The sequence below is a fragment of the Mus caroli genome, unplaced genomic scaffold (assembly GCF_978045245.1).
Source record: "Mus caroli unplaced genomic scaffold, Mus_caroli_1 scaffold_17, whole genome shotgun sequence".
Lineage (NCBI taxonomy): Eukaryota > Metazoa > Chordata > Mammalia > Rodentia > Muridae > Mus > Mus caroli.
The window spans coordinates 49,445,867-49,463,201 of record NW_028227272.1 but is presented as its reverse complement, the minus strand read 5'-3'; the positions used below and the strand labels follow the sequence as shown (position 1 = coordinate 49,463,201).

General features: G+C 40.8%; 1 protein-coding gene across 2 annotated transcripts in view; it reads left to right on the top strand.

Annotated features, from left to right (window-relative positions):
- Positions 1–279: 279 nt before the first annotated feature.
- Alcam (activated leukocyte cell adhesion molecule) overlaps positions 280–17,335 on the top strand; it is a 201,240-nt gene continuing 184,184 nt past the window's right edge. The window contains exon 1 of one of the 2 annotated variants that reach the window (XM_029470472.2): positions 280–1,033. In XM_029470472.2, coding sequence (XP_029326332.1) covers positions 961–1,033 — 73 coding nt within the window. In that variant the 5' untranslated portion in view covers positions 280–960. The remainder of the gene's footprint in view (positions 1,034–17,335) is intronic. The other variant, XM_021185108.3, reaches the window with a different exon arrangement.

Sequence of the window (17,335 nt, the reverse complement as noted above, 5' to 3'; positions counted from 1 at the left end):
TTCGGAGTGCAAGAAGACAGCTATGTGGCCAGGCTGGGAGGACAGCAAAAGATCTCAGATCCTATGTCTTTGGGGCGCTGAGAACCCCCTGGTAAGAGCCAGTCACTGGCGAATCCAACCCGTCACGCCCCTTGCTCTCGATCCCGCTCCTCATTGGCGAGCGTGTCCGGTGGGAGGCGGGGTCAATGTCAGCCCCGCCCACCAGAGCGCGGGGGGGCTGGGGCATCAGGCTCTTCTCCCACCAGGGGCCGCCAGCTCAGCTCAGTCTCCGACTTGGTCCTGCAGCGCCTCTAGGCTGCGGATCGGCGCTCCAACCACCTGCTCCGCGCTGCCGCCGAGGAAGCTGGGCGGGAGAGAGGAGCGGGAGGAGCAGGAGGAGCGGGAGGAGGAGACAGGCAGCTTACACACGCCTTCCCGTCCTCCACTCAGAGCAGCCCGAGCCCGCGGCCGCCGCCACTGCTCCAGCTGCCGCCGCTACAGCCTCTGCCTCGGCTGCCACCTGAGGAGACCCACGGTCGGGACCCCGCGACGCTCCCCGCCGACCCTTCTCTGCTCCCGGTGATCCGTGCACCGTGCAACTCTCATCACTCTTCTTATCCTCTCCTTTGCAAGAAGAGAAACTACTAGAAGATAGCAGCCAAAAAGAAACCGCGTCTACCTTGACTGACTACTGAAGCGTCTCCTGGAATAAGAGGGTCGCCCGTCCTGGGAGTAGCAGCCAGAGACGCTGAGGAAGGGTGTGGAGGGGGGAGGGAGGAGTTGCGGGTTCCGCGTGGAGGAAAGTTGCGTGTGGCACAGACCCGACGGCGCAGCACCACAGTCCCCGGGGGACTGTGTGTCTTGGAAAAAAGTCGCTGTCCCCCTAAGGCGAGACCCACAAGCGAGCGGGCCCCGTGGGCCCGGGGACGACGCCCCCTCCTGCGGCGTGGACTTTGTCGGTGGCCTTCTAGGAGGAGGAATATGGCATCTAAGGTGTCCCCTTCTTGCCGTCTGGTTTTCTGCCTCTTGATCTCCGCCGCGGTCCTCAGACCAGGTAAGCTTTTGGCCTCTGAGCAGCACCTCTGTAGTGGTTGTTGCAGACCGGGGGCGGTTCCCTGGGAGGCCTGGGGCTGTGCGCTCTAGCGTGTGCTTAGCAAAGTATGGGAGCCATAAAGGCGCGCGGGGGACACAGATCTGTCCCTGGGAACAGTCACCTGTGTCACACGTTTTAGGCTTGACTGGTCTGCTCAAGTTTGGGCAGCGAGATTGAACACTGAGCACATCTCCAGGAACTTTGGGTGAGGTTTAGCTTGAGGGTGCAGGAGCCCCTCAGGCAAGATCTGTTGAACTCTCTCCCCCACACCGTCCCTCCAGTCTCTTGGTATCAAAGTACAATTCACTGCACGCAGAGCAGTTTCCTTTCGCTGGGCTTTGAGGTGAAATAACTGCTGGCACTTTGTCATGATAAATCCCCTAAGTAACTTCCTCTTGGTCATAATGTGAAGACCTGGGAGGGATGGCAGGGGATAAGGAGGGCTTTGACCATCTGTTTTTTAAAAAAAATAATAATAACACTGAAATAGAAGCTGCATTGTCTAGTGGGTAGCTAGTGTAGGGTTGATGGCAGCCGAGTCACGCAGCGTGGACTGGGTTAGCAGCCAGGTTTGGGAGCCTTGAAGCGAGGGATTTCTTGGTTTCCACACCCAGTGGTAGCGCCTCAGTTCTCACTTCTACAGAGAGTCCTCAAAGAAAAACGACAAAATTCCCACCAACCAGAATATCTTGTGGGGAACCCCTTTTCTCACCCCCAGGGGACATCCCTGGCCCGTGGTCCACCAGCTGGCCTGCTGGCTGACATGCCTTGGTCCTGCCCAGCCCGATATGCGCTCCCACTCATTCATTCAAGCGGCAGGCACTTTACCCTGCGGAGCCTGAGGATCTAATCCTTTGAAGTTTTGATTTCCCACTGTGTCCTGGATAGTTGGGGGTTAAACTACTCCTTGTTATTTTGGCTTCTGCCTGTTTTGATTTTTGTTTTTGTTTTTGTTTTTCTTCTTCTTCTCTCTCTTTTTAAGTTTTACATTAAGGAGGGGTTAAAACAGGTCTCACTTTCTTTTCCCATCTTTTATTTCTGTACACCCCTTCAGTTGTTGGCGAGCTGAAGCCACAGAGGAGTATTCAAAGGCTCGGAATCCTTCCCGGGAAGAGCAGAGTAAGGAAGGGCAATAGGAGCCTGAGATCCTCAGGGCTTGGGAGCTGCTGCTTTGTGTGTGTTGGGGAGAGGGGTGGGTGTCAGAGTGGGAGAAGGTTGTTTCTCCATATCTCTATATCAAAGTTACATTTCTGGGTGAGGTAATGAACTCACTGTTTCAGAGGCTGAGAAAAAATATCAGTGACCAATCTCAGGCTCTGGGGGCGGGGACCCTAAAGCCTGAGTAGAGCTGGATTTTAAGGCAGGTGGGGCAGGGCGAAAACACTCGGGATGGGAGCACCAGGCACCTCTACTCTTGCACAGTTATGTAGTCTCACTTTTTCTGGAATCCCAGTATAGGATGGGGGAAGGGCACTTTAGAACCCATGGGAAGAGGGCCAGTTTGTGAAATGTGGGAATCCGCACGCCCATCTCTGGTGTTGGCTTTAACCCTCTCACACCTGCCTCTGAGGTTGTCATCTACACTTCCACCCCCGGACTCCAGCACATAGCTGTTACCCTTTTCATGCGGTTGCGCTGGAATTTATTTTCAGTTGGCCCCGTCGAAAAACAGGTTTTGCTTCACTCGGAACTGCCAAGAGGGGAGAGAGGTTCCGCTTTCAGACCTGATGGCGGTTCTTTCAGCACCCCGCAGGCTCTGGTCCAAGCCACCAGCTGGGCGCTTTCCTGCAGGAGCGTGCCTGCTGCTGCAGGGTCTCGCAAGTCACAAACCCTCACATTCGCTTCTCCCCGGAATGATTGCGCTGATGTGCAAACTTCTCCGTGGAATGTCAGTGTGCTTTTAAGGAAAAGATTGTAGTTCTAAAGGCACGGCGACTGAAGACTCAGCGAATCCTAGGTTGGAAGTGCGCCTCCTGCAGTGCCCTCTCCACTGCAGAGCAGAGCTCTGGGAGTGAAGGATTACCTAGCTCTATCCATTGGGGCCCATTTCCAGGCCGCCTTCCTTCGTTCCTAGAACAGTTTTAACAGACTGTCTCAGTTGCCAGAGGACAGAAGCCGCTCCTCCAGGTCTTTTGACTTGTCGCCCCCACAGCAGTCATTCATGGTTTGGGGCCTCTTGTATAACCTGTTTTGAAAGGAGAGGGAGTCAAGACTTCAACAAAAATCTGAGTATGATAAAGGCAATGAAGTGTGTGCTCAGCATCCTAGGTGGCAAAAATCTTATTCTTCTCGTAGAAAGAGCGTCAGCCTGTGGTGACATTTTGTACTGCTTTAAAGAAAGCTTTCCTTGGTTATTTGCAAGGAGGAGTGGCATGGTTGGTTAACTGCTTCTTCCCCTGAGCCCTCTAAGCACTGCCTCCCTGAGAATCTTCCCCCCACCCCTATTTCTCAGAATACAAGGTTCACCCTGAGACTTGATACATAACGCTATTCTCAGTGGAGTACCATGTTTCTCAACTCATCTTTACAGGGCTGGGGAAAAGGCAGTCACTCAAATCAAGTCCTTTTAGGTTACTCACCCAGGATTAATAAAGTTTATTAATTCCCAACTACAGAAGGCTTCATGGCCGCTCTAGGTTGTTGTTGTTGCTGTTGGCTTGATTGATTTGATCTGAGAGCAGTTTATAACATAATGGAGAACTGTTTGCAGCAAATGGCTTTTCTAGGCTTGGCTCAGGACCTGGGTCTACATTCAGGCACTGGAACAAGACAAGAAACCTTTTGGGGTTTCAGCTTTCTTTAAACAAACAAACAAACAAACAAACAGAAAACAAAAATAAGGGGGGACTGGTGAATCTCTTTCTTGAGATTCCCTCCAATTCAGACACTGCTTCTAGTATTAAGGTAAAAATATTTGCCCTGGCAGATTCAATTTCCAAACATTTGTTTCTTATGCTTGCCTTCTGGGCAAAATTCCTTTGAGTTGTATTGCTAGAAAGGTCTCAGTGTGTGTCTCAATTGATAACTTTCTGTCTTTCGACTTTTATAAGAGAATTCATGTCAATGTGTTGGTCTTATTTTTCCAGCTCCAATTAGAACAATATTTTTTTAAAAAAAATGTGACAAAAGGAAATTAGTCTTGCATTCATCTAGGAATGGAAAGGTTTTAGATCTTAGAAAACCTAGTAGTGTAGCCATGGGCCTCACTGTTTACAGCATGTGTAATTCTAGCATTAGGGATAAATGCTGGCTGTTGCTCCAATGCTCTTGGAACAAAGCTTGCTCTACTCACCCTAATGATGATACTCATATGATACAGAGACTGGAACACACCACCATCGTTCATGTCATTTTTTTTAATAGCTATAGAAATCTAAACTTATTTTGCATTGCTAATGTTTCCAACATTTCTGACATTTTAGGAGATCCAAGCTCACTGTTTTTGTGATGGCAATTCCTGTGTGAAGGCACATTTATCGTCAGCTTGTTAAGAAGTAGGCAGTGAACCGGAACCCACTCAGTAGTCTTAAGTACTCTTTATGTGGAAGCTGGTATTCCAGAGTTCCATGCTTACCTGTGCCGTCTAAGACGGCTGTGACCTTGAGAGCTAGTGTGCTGACCCTGTTTGTTTCCCATCTGCAAAACTCTCCTTTTATGCAAGGCATGGTTCAGGTTGTAGTGAGATCAATCATTCCCTAGAGCTGCATTTTGGAAATTTTTATGTACTCTATTAAAACTTTAACATATTGTTAACAAGACATTTTAATCTATTCCATTTATCACTTTATCACTGTATTAAAAGGGGCCAAATATGTATCTTTCCATTCTTTTTCCTTAGGCCTTTTTCCCCCCTGAATACCACCAATTCCCATTGCATTAAACCCAGATCTTACAGAAAGCAAGAGTGATCTGAGTTGCTGGCGTGATTTTGGTGTGCAATAGCAGTATTTTTATTGTAGTATTTTGAATGCTTTATGAGCATAGTCCAGACACACCTCTTTCTGTTCTGACCATTTGTTTTGCATCAAACAGGATCAAAGAGGTTCTATAAATCAAGTAGACACATGCCATGAATATCCGGAAAGCATGAAAGAGAGCCACATAGGTACCCCATGATAAAAGTCAAAGTGCATGTGTGCTTTTGTATGGGCAAGTAGACACCCTTCAAAGTGTTCATTTCCTTCTTTGTAAGTTTTCACACAGCTCCATGCCACTGCTGGCACAAGAGTTTTGTGACGTACAAAGCATTACATCATTTATTGAAATAGCAAAAGCTACCAAGAATAGTTTCTTGGGAATGATGATAAATTCATGGTTGTTTGATTATTACTATCAAATTTAGATCATTTTTTTCTCAACAATGACTAAAAAGACTGGCAATGTGTCTATTTCTTCTTTTACTTATCTTTTTACTTACTTAATTGAGCAGAAATTTCATTTCCCTGTGGATAGCTATGTGTGTGTGTGTGTGTGTGTGACATGCTATTTGACAACGTTGTAGTCTACACTTATTCAACTATTCTTACTATATATAAAAGGTTACCTATTTTTAGAGTTATAAATATTTTCATTCAGCTAATTATCTGTTTAAATGGCAAAACTGGCATTCTTTATATTCTTTGTTGTTGAAGAGAACAACATATATTTCATGAAAAAAAATGGCACCAAAATGCTGTGATTTTCAGTAATTGTTTTACGGTAACCTATTATCATTGCCCATTATTGTAGTGTATGTTCCAAGAATGAAATTAGCTTTTAATGCTTCTTCTTCTTCATCTAGTCAGTTCTCAATTACCCATCGCATCGAAGGGGAAATCAGAGTTTCAGGCAGTGGATAACAGTCCTAATGAAAGGATTATTTAATATGACTTTAAGTTGAGGTACTTAATGAGCATGCCAGTATCTGGTCTTCTAAGAACTGATTGTGTTGAAAAATAATGAAACCAAAGTCTGCGGTGAATTGATAATTCAGAAATTAGATGTCAACTTCTGCCACTGGAGTCTCCTCTTTCCTCTCTGTTGTCTATGTCCCTTCAGAAAGTAAAGTGAAATCTTGATCAAAGTAAGATATAAGACTAAATATATCATTAGATCTAATTAAGTTTTATGGTCAACTTCATATGGTAGAAATACCATGGATTTTTGCCAGATACAAGGAAATCATCCTCTGGCCACATTATTTCATTGAATCTTCAACTGTCCAATCACGTGTCACTCACTTAAATGGACAAAGTCATACCTTCCGGATTGGGTAAGATTTTGCCTTCAGAAACTGACCACTTTTTAGCAAGTTTGTTCTGTTATGTTTTATGAGCTTCTATGAATAAATAAAAAGGAAATTCCTTTTTCTTGATCTAAGTTGGCTTGGCAACTTGGTAGATTGATACTTTAAAGGCTATGCGTGTACCTGCTTTTAGTAAAAACAGTACTACATGTAGGAGATGTCAAGGTCATTGCAAACAGTGGCCACCAGTAATGTAAAGACATATAAATAGCAGAAGAAATTGAATTAAAGGAGCTTTATAATTACTTCATTGTGATGATTTCAAAAGAGAAGTTGTCTAAATTTGCTTTTTAAGATATCAACTGGCATTCCAATTCAATATTTTAGGGGCATCCATCCAAAGACAGTCTCACTACTTCACATTGGTATAAAGAGACTTTTCTTTGGTTCTAAGACTCAACCAGGGCTTTTCTTGTTGTGTGCAAGCACTGTACCACTGGACTGTGCCTAGTCTGATAGAGATTTCTATCCTGTTCAGTAGGAGTGGCTTTCAGGCCACTGGGTTCTCCCGCTAGAACTGCAATTACTTCCATGTAATTTCTGCCTTTCTATGAAACCAGGATTGTCATGACCAAACCCTGTCTTGACATTTCCCTTTTCTAGGACTTGTCTTAAGCCTTTGCCCCATTGTAATAAAATATGTATTTATTACTTGTCTCTTATTTGATCAGGAACTTTTACAATATCACACATTATCCTCTTCTGTGGGTTGTTAGTGCTACAACAAGGGAGACGGACACCTGCAAGCTTCTGAGCTGCTTTTTCCTTCTTTACATAAAAGCCATATACAGAGATTTTTTTTTTTATGGGGCATCACCACCCACTCACAAGTTGAAAATTTTCTTTTCCTGAAGAACTTAGAATTAGAGGTATAGTGTAGCTCCCTGAGTATTAAACTAGAAAATATAACCATATTGAAAGAGATGTGGGAGTAGGAGGAAACCATGAAAGCACACAGATTCTTGAAACACAGTCAACTGGCATTCTCCAGATAGTTCCTGCTACACCTCTAGATCACACTTTGTGGTCTTTTGTGCTTCCTGTAGTTAAATTTTATTTACCTTTCAGTGTTATTGAAACTGAGGCATTTATTACTAATAAGATGTTCATGACGCCTGGAATAACCAAGGCAGGATGTACATAGAGTATAGGTGATGCTATACTGGGTACAGTTTTGATCGGCCAAGTGATTGATTGACTGACTGATTTTAATATCAGGGTCTCAGATTTTATCTCACTTGTTTTTACCATTGTCCATAAGTATGTGCACCGTTAAAGTTAAAAAAGTCATTAGGATTTTGCATCTTTTTTTTTTCTTTACTTATGCTGCTGGGAGTGAAACCTTGGGCCCTGCGCTTACCAGGCAAGTGCTGTAACACTCAGTTGCCACTTTTGACTTCAGGAGTGAAGTTTGGCTAACAAGTCATATGGGCCATATGCTCCATTTTGGATGTTGAATACCCTCCAGAAGACTGTGCATAAAAGGGTTTGTTCCTTGGGTGACAATACTGATAAGTGATGGTGTTTTATAAAAGGAACCCTAATGGAGGCCCTTAAAAATTACTCAAAGCACAAGTATTGAGCAGCTTTCTGGCCTAAGCCCTTTCCCTCCCTGTTAGTTCATTTTTCTCCCTGCCTTATAAGGTTTGTCCTGTAGTGTCCTCTTGCCACAAAAGTACTGTGTCACCACAGGTCCAGAATAAAGATGTCAGTTGAATTCCAACTAGATCCTCCAGAACCCTGACCGGAAACCTTTTCTCTTTAGAAGTTAATTACCTCAGGTATTTCATTATAGTAACACAGAACTAAGGAAGAAAGCCTAATTATTACTAACTCCTCTGCCTATGCATTTACTCTATGGTACTCAACTGCATATATATATATATATATATATATATATATATATATATATATATATATCCACTCTGAAAAAGTTCACATTCTTAACCTTTTAAAGTTTAAATGCCAGATATAGTGAAATAGAACCAAAGGATATGAGCTTGCTTCTTGTAAATTCCAGGAAAGGCAGAGTTGTAGCCTGCTGTTGTAGTAAGCTTGTTCACCTAGAGACATGGTCAAAGGTACAAAATGTAACTCTGTGTGTGTGTGTGTGTGTGTGTGTGTGTGACACACAGAGATTTACCAGTGTTTTTCATAAAAACTAATCTCTTATTTTAAAACTCTTAATCTGAAGAATAAGAATATTGAACTTTCATATGGGTGAACATGAAGAGACAGAGATCAAGGATGTCATGTCAAAGGACTGGCATAGGTTAGTTTGGGATCTGGAAATAAAGAATCCGTTGTTGGTCAAAGATCACATTGTTGGTCAATCCTAATTTAAAATTCACGTGACTACAGAACAGGTATAATCTCCAATAATTTCGGAGTCTTTGGAGTGTGCAGAGCTAAGCAGCAATGCTTTGGCATTGAGGAAGTAAACTAACTACTCAAGAGGCCCCATGCCTGCAAACAGAAGCTTGAGAAATGCTTGTAACTGGAGCTAGAGGGGTTGCTAGGTGCTACAAACAGTCAAAACGGTAGAGAGCAGTTTACATAACAACAGCTGGGTCTGCTTGGGGTCCGGATAAACTTGGCAAAGATTCTAAAGAGATCTCTAAAGCAGTGCTGAGGAGGAACCTAGCAAAACTAGTACAGTAAGAGAGTGGCTGGAACAGGAGACTTGGGGGAGCAGGGAGGCAGGCAGCTCTCACTCCCAGAGGGAAGTGATACCTGTCTCTTTTCAGTAAAGCTAAACAAGCTTTCAGAGTCCACATGGACACTGAAGTGTTCTTGGGGTTGTTTAATACTTCCCCCAAACCTGCTAATTTGCTTGCCAGTGTGAGGCTCAGGAAGTCTGCTGTGTGAGGCTCAGAAATTGAGTACTCACATAGTGGCAGAGATTTGTATATACACCCCCCTCCTTTAGGAGTAGCGAGGACTCATTATATCTAAACATTTGCACATGTCTCTTTTCTTTATCAACACAGTCTAAAGATTAAGAACCTATGCTTGGGTCTGCAAGTTTGCTCCACCTCACCTGAAACTGAAACAATATGCATTTAGTTATGACCATCCTACCAGATGCTGTTTTCCATATGAGCAAGTATGTTAGAACTGGAATTGCTGAGTTAAATAATATATTTATTATTTGAAGAGATATTTTAAAATCATACTTAAAAAGATCATGCTCCTTCTATAATTGTGTTGTTGCCATTTTTTTTTTTTAGCAAAAGTAAGTAATTCCATAAATTCAAAACGTATTGGGAAAATAAGGTTGTAAGAGTAATGGACATATAGAAACTATGTACATATAGAGAAGTTACAAATTCTTGCCTAACTTCATTTTACATAGCCAAAACTGATGAAGGGAAACCCGCTTTGTATGCTTGTTTTAATCATTGTTCTTTACATACAATTTGGTACATAACTCCTAGAACACCTAGCTTCTACAATTTAAACTGTAGTTGGCAGCCATGTTTTCTTCCATTCATAACTGTAGAATCAGTTTGACTGGCCAACGGGTAGATTCAGAAGAAGCTACACGTGTGCTTTTTGAGTATTTGTCACTGTTTTTCCACATGCAAATGGTTTCCAGATATTTGTGTCGATTCATTCTAGATACAACACACTATGGGAGGCCTAATTGATGCCATGTGAGGGACAGAGACTGAGAGACAGAGACAGACAGAGACACAGAGACAGAGTCAGAAGGAGGGGTTTGAAAGGGAGTGTGTTGAGTTTCATAGGATGGTTTTGGAGGTGAGCATGTTCTAAAACTAATCCAAAATTTCAGAGGGAAAGCATTAGAAGTCCTTGCACTCTAATGTCCCAGTGTAGGCGATATGATACACACTTGTGTTCTTACCCATTATGCTTGTTACAGCCAGTGCTGTGCCTTCCACACTGGGTGTCCCTTAAGAGCTGGCTGGAGCCCTGGTCAGGCTTTCAGATGGTTTTCTAGTTTTCTGGCATTTGTTGGTCTTCTCATTTATAAGTTGAGGATGTGGATATTCAAAAAGGTAGTGAGTTAGGCTGGCATTTCCTCATGCCTGACACATATTGGCCTCTCAGTTGCTACAAATGGTCTGTATTCCATTTACAGGAAGACTCTTAAAGCTATAATAAAAATTGAGCATTCGTCTCCTGTAGTACTGGGACTTAACAACCACTTCTAATATTAATAAGGCTTTAATACTCAATTAGTTAACAGGTTTTGTTGTGCATAGCAGATTATTGGAGAAAACTACCACAGGTAGACGATAGGAAGGATACAGTGATGCATAAAGAAGGAGTTGTTTGCTATTGACAAAACTATTGCAGGTCTCACTAATTATCTATGATAAATATTAAATTAGAATATATTTAACTGACTAGTAGGAAATACATTTTTCCTAATTTTCTAGATTTCCACAAGGGAATGGTCTATCCTCACTTTGTACTCTTATTATTTTATTACTCTTATCTACTCTTTCTTATTTTCTTTAACACTCCCTTAATGTACACACGTAGAGCTTTATTTTTGCTCTGTGGATAGACATCATTCTATCTGTTTATTTACTTTGTAACTGGATTGCAATTGGGGCATGAAACTGTAGATTCTTATTGTCACCTCTAAAATTCAAACATGTACTGGACTTCAGTAAGGCAAGTGCTTATATCATTGTGTTTTCCATTATAGGGTAGACTTTCAGAAAGTGGCTTCTGTCAAAAACTGTGCTCTGAAACTTTTCTCTTCCCAACTGAGTAATTGGGCGAGTTGCTTCACCCCATCCCTAACACAGGCTGCTACCCTCTGAGGATGATGTGCATCCTGAAGTGACTGGACACAATAGAGTAGTCGGAATTGATGATAAAATATTCCTGCATATAAAGCTTATTCAATCCTGCTCCTGTCAAAGTGTAAGTTCTTAAGAAATGTGGATATTGTTCATATATTTCATATTTAAACTTTTCTGTCCAAATATAATTGATGTGCTCACATTGGTACAGAGAAGAGAGGGCACAGATTATTCAAAATTGTGAAACTGCCGGCTATAGTGTCTCTCCTCTTCACCTTTTTTTCAATACAGGAAATGGAATATGAATGTAGGTTCCTTGTTATCATTTATTTGGCAGAACCATGAGTCTATTCACTGTAGACAAGTCATGTACAAACTCCAAGACTATGCTTTAATTACAATATCATATTCATTATGATAGAGTTCTTATCTGATAATGAAAAAAAACAGTTGTATTGAAAACCTGGAGCAACATTTAAATTTGAATGTAAAATGAAAGCAACAAATAAGACACATTCTAGCCTATTGTTCACAGTGTCTGAGAGCAACCGGTTAGGTCATGGGTGTGTAAGTAGGAGTGCTAATCTGTGGATGCACAAAGAATGACTTGGGTAGCTCCAGTAGATTAAAGTGGAGTACAGCGACAGCAATATAAAAGAAACGAAAGAAAACAAACATGGTGTGACTTCAGAGGGATACCAGATTTGAGGGATGTCATATTGTGTAACTGCCTGCTTACAACACATCCCTGGCTTTTCTGTATATTTAGGGTAAAGATGAGCTTTTAGCCTAGCACTTAAGGTTCTTAAGACTTTCTTAAACAGTTTTCTTGGAGTCCATGTTGGAACAAAACATCTAAGTGTATTATGCCCTTTCCATTCTCTGGGTTGCCTACACCCATCTCCGGCCTCTTATGCTGCGACACTCTTCCCATGCTCCTATACACCAGCCTTTAACTGACTGAGTTGTGTTTCCAGCTTCAAGAAGGCTGCTGAGGCCTTTCTTCCTCCAAAGAGTCTCCCTGAGCCTCCTGTTCTTGGAAACAGCTCTGAAGTTCATTGCATTGTTGCCTGTTGCCTATTTATTCTTGTTTCTCTTTGTTCAAGAGTCTCCATATTCCTGGAGAGAGGGACAATGATCTCATAATCTTTCTCTATTCAATGTATCCTGGTATGTATTTCCCCAGTACCTGTACCACTGAATAATCAAATAAGAAAAAATAAAACACAGGGTTTTTTTGTAATAAAGAAGACATAGTTTTATGTTTATAGTTATTTATCTAGAGGAGAAATCTTGTATCATGGCACACATGGAGTCCAGAGAACAACAGAAAGGAATCAGTTTTCTCTTCATATCATGTAGGTCTTCAATATGGAGTTTTGGTCATCAGACTCGGTGGTGCATTCCCTTACTACCTTATCCATCTTACTGTTCCACAAGCATATTTTAAATAACAGTATATATTCTCATATGAATCAAAGTAACTTTAAATTAAACATAGTTTCTTTGAGAAATTTAGGAAAATTAAAAAAAAAATTAAAAACTTATGTACACTTGGGAAACAGAGATAGTGAGGGCTCTAATACTTTGCAGCCAGCCTGGTTGACATACACATTTATGGGACAGCCAGTGCTACATAGGGAGACCCTGTCTCAAACAAATAATAAGGTAAAATAAAAGCAAAAATCATTGTCCCATTGTAAAATGTGTTAATGACGAGTAAAAACAAATGGCACCTCATTTGTCTGTTTTCAAATATCAATCCAGATTAACCGAGAATAAACAGCTTAGATAAATAGGCAAATGCTCTTGCAAAAACATTCTTCTGTTTTGCATGGTCTGTTTATTAATGTCAGGTTATTTGTGTCTGTAGGTTTCTGAAAAGTCAAACTAAGTATATTTCTATTTCTGATTAGCAGCACATACCTAGAATTGGCAAAGAATGCCTGAAATTCATTTTTTTCTATTTTTTAAGTTTTAGTTTATATTTTCTTTGTGTGTGTGTGTGTGTGTGTGTGTGCATCTAAAGACAAGTGTAGTTGCCTATGACAACTTGCTGGAGTCAGAGATTTCATGAGCAAATTAATCAGTCATGTGGGCACATAAACACATCTACCCCTAATACCTATCAAATATAGAACAATAAAATATGAGTTGGGAAAAAATCTGATGTTACAATTTGCAAATAAATTGTAATGAAGACTCAAAAACAAACCTTCAGAAAATACACAAGACTGGACATGTTGGGTAAGGCCTATGGTCCTAACACTGGAGATGCTGAGAAAGGAACAGGTTTATCTCTGTCTGAGATAGACAGTGAGGTCTTGTCTCTGCAGAAAGATGATATTTGGTATTTACTGCAAAATAAAAGGTAGGCTATCTCAGTGCACAGAGGCTGCTGCCACCAAGCCTGTCTGGTTAGGAAAGTTGCTTTTTTCTGTTCTGAGTTAGCTTCACAGAGGCTCAGGTAGTCCTCAATGCTTAAACAGAGGCTAGAGTCTGGATTTATTCATAAGTAGAACTTAATTAAATCCATTTTCAGGAGCTAAGAGCATTACTCCTCGCACTGAGTTTTTGTATAGCTTTCTATTTTCTGCACACTTTATTCTTATCTCTTTCTCTGTTTCCCATGATTCCCCTCGCTAGCCTTTAGACCTTGATTCCTCATCCCAGAGCAAACATCTGTTTGTGTTTCCTTGAGAATGGTGGAGTTTTCTTTTAAAACGCCAGAGTTTCATGTAAACTTAAGTTATATTCCCTATTACCAAGCTAGAGACATTTGTAGGCACACTTGTGGGCACAGTTATGCAGACAAGATAGGTAAGAAATGGCACCTTTCTTCTCTTTGTCAAGCTCAGTGGCTACGGTTCCAAATGCTTTCGTTCCAAACTTCATACTTTGACCCCGAAGCAATCAAAGGTAGTCTGAGCAAATTAACCAGTGAACGTTATCTTTTCCAAGTTTCAATCTGCCTGTACTTAAAATCGTATTAATTGATGAAAGTTCAAGCTGATAAAGTGTTGGTTGTCCTCTTATTTTTACCATGGCTCACTTCCTGAGATAGAAGTGTGGTGATTTCTCCACGAGTGGCTAGGATAACTTGGGAGTAATTGTGTTTTCCACAGTGGTAGGCAGTAGTAGTCACTCTGGATGCTTCCAAATGAGGTTATTACAGGAATGTCAGGAGGAAATAAAAATATAGTAAAGAATTCCTTTTTCCTACAAAAAGAAAAAAGGTAGAGAAAAGAGAGAAAGAAAGAAAAAGAAAGAGAGAGAGAGAAACTTGAAACAGCTCAAGCACTTGAAATGTCAAACACTTGAAATGTAAACTTTTTCTTGTTTATTTTGTCCTCTGAAAATATTGCCCAATCTGTTAGCTTTTCCTCTTTAGATGTTTCAGGACACTGAGTGTACCAGTGACTTAACTGCAGACTTAGTGTGCATATTCATGAACCCCAAATCTGAATTATTAAAGGGTTTTTTTTCACACATAATAAAATGAAAAGAAACTTAGAAAACTGACCTTATGCAAACATTCCATGTACCTCATTACTCAGTGGCTTAACTAGGAAACACGGAAAGTGAATGTTGATTTATCGCTGTTGTGTCTATAATGAGTCTGAATCATAGACGCTTCCTGGCTCCTCAGTGATTGATGATATGGTGACAGGAAAGATTGGAGAAGGAACAAAAGACTCGGCTTAGTTCTTGTACTTAGTTGGGTTAGTCACTGTGGTGTTTTTTTTTTTTTTTTTTTTTTTCTTCTCAAAGTATTGTTCAACGGTGATATTAGACTGTAGCCTAGTTGGCTCTCTTCCATGGTAATTGTGTGATTTTCTTCCTCTGCCATATAAACATAATCACTTCATCATCTCGGTTCCGTATTATTTGCACTTTATTTGTCCTCATAACTATGTATTATTAAGACCTAACCATGGAAAGCTTTAAAGATTGAGACACCGAGTGAGAGTGGACCATAAATAAAATAATTGAAATATTGAAATAAAAAAATGTTACAAGCAGAGTGTGAAATTAGATTAGACCAGGAGCGGAGTAAGCTCTTCTTTATACCATGCTAAAGCTACATATTTTTAAATGATTTGCCATTTTTCTCTTTAAGACAGGGGCTTGCTATGTAGCCCAGGCTGGCCTGGGCAATGCTGTTGCATAATCGCCTTAGAGTTGCAATTACTAGCACGTGCCTGTATATCTAGCGAAATAATTTTTTCATCATGCTTTATTGCATTTTTCACAAGTTAAATAAAGCTGTAGAGAAGTTGGAGTTGGCTTGCAGAGAAATACTACAACTAATTAAACGTAATACCTGTCTGTAAGGAAGAAAGGCTGGAGAAGGGAGGGAAGGAGAATAACTGGCTGATAGCAGCTAAAAATCCATTTGGCAGATGAAAGCAAAAGCTAGTCCTTTGACGTAGTTTGACACTTTTCAAAGAAAGATCAGGCACCACTATTTTTTTTTATAACACTGCCAAATATGATAGTCACTTTTCTACCTGAAATATTTTCTATTGGAGCATACTCTGAGTAGAAATTTTTATAATTATTTTTCAACTTAGGAATTCATATGAAAGAAGAATATCATTGATAAATTTAGTGAGCGTGCCCTTGAATTCCTTAACTATAAAGTAGTTAGAATGGAAGGTTACAATTTTTAGTTCTGTGGATTTGCCTTGATGTTTGAGTCGATGAACCTAAAGGTTCATGACTACAGAAATACTTAAGAAAACATACCAGCTCCTGATCAATACAGATGCAGATACTCACAGACAACCATCAGACTGAGCTTGGGAAACCTCAATGGAAAAGCAAGGAGAAGGACTGAAGGAGCTGAAGGGGATTGCAACCTCACAGGAAGAACAATATCACCTAACGGGACCAGAGATCCCAGAGACTGAACTACCAACCAAGGAGTATACATGGAGGGATTCATGGCTGCAGATACATATGTAGCAGAGGATGGCCTTATCTAGCATCAATGGGAGTAAAGGCCCTTGGTCCTGTGGAGGTTTGGTGCTGCAGTGTAGAGGGATACTAGAGTGGCGAGGCGGAAGTGGGTGGGAGGGTGGGTGGAGGAACACCCTCATAGAGGCATAGGGAAAGGGGAGAGGGGAGATGGGATGGAGAAGTTGTGGAGGAGTAACATGGAAAGGGGGATACCATTTGAAATGTAAACAAATAAAATGATTACTAAAAACATTAAAAATTATTTTGAATAAGAAACCATGTATTTCTTATTTGTTCTTTTTGGCTGTAGAGTGGGTTCATTTCCAACTTTATACTAGATTCTAAATGGTTTACACAAGACCCTGTGGCTCTTGACTCTTAACAGATTTAAACTCAAGAGGCTTCATTGGGAAATGTTTTCAAAAGAAAGAAATAAAGAAGGTGTGGAGTTGAGTGGATGGGGGCAATGCAGAGGTTCTAGGGGAAAAAGGGGAAGCAGAAGTGATCAGAGTATACTGTATGAAAAATTATTTTCAATAAAAATAGAATTTACATAGTATGAATGAAATGACTCTATTAAGAGAAAAAGAAAGAAAGAAAGAAAAAAACATCTAAAACAAGTTACATAACTGGGCAGGCCCCATGCTGTCTCTAAGTCTATTTTTTTTATCTGCCAAGAGAAAAGAATAATAGTAATTACTGGAGATGTTTGTTGAAAGACCAGGGTGAGATAATGTTTAGAAAGTGATTAGCAAAGTGAAGGCAAGTAAGACTTCAGGATGCTGTCTATTGTTGTTTTTATTTCCATTGTTATTAACATCTGAAGGAGAATGTTGTAGTATAATAGGCCTTCTAACGAGAGGTTAGATATCCAATGTACTCAACCATAATAGGAAAGAAGGGAGCTGGTGCAAAGTAGAAATTTGTACTGTTATAATTATGTTTGTCCTTATTTACTAAACTATAAAAAGAAAGAAAAACAGAGTGGCAGAATTACGTGCATTTCTTTGATGATACCAAACAAAGAGTGGAGGACATTCAAAAACAAACTCATTACATATTTGCCTATACCAACCTCCCCCTCCGCCCCCCCCCCCCCCACCCCCACCACCAACACACAAAACAGGTATGTATGCTCTGCAAAGGATGCCTGGGAATAAGTATTTCTTAACTCTAAAATATTTCATATCATTGTGATATTTAAAATTTTAATCCTGTGTCTAACTTAATATGTTC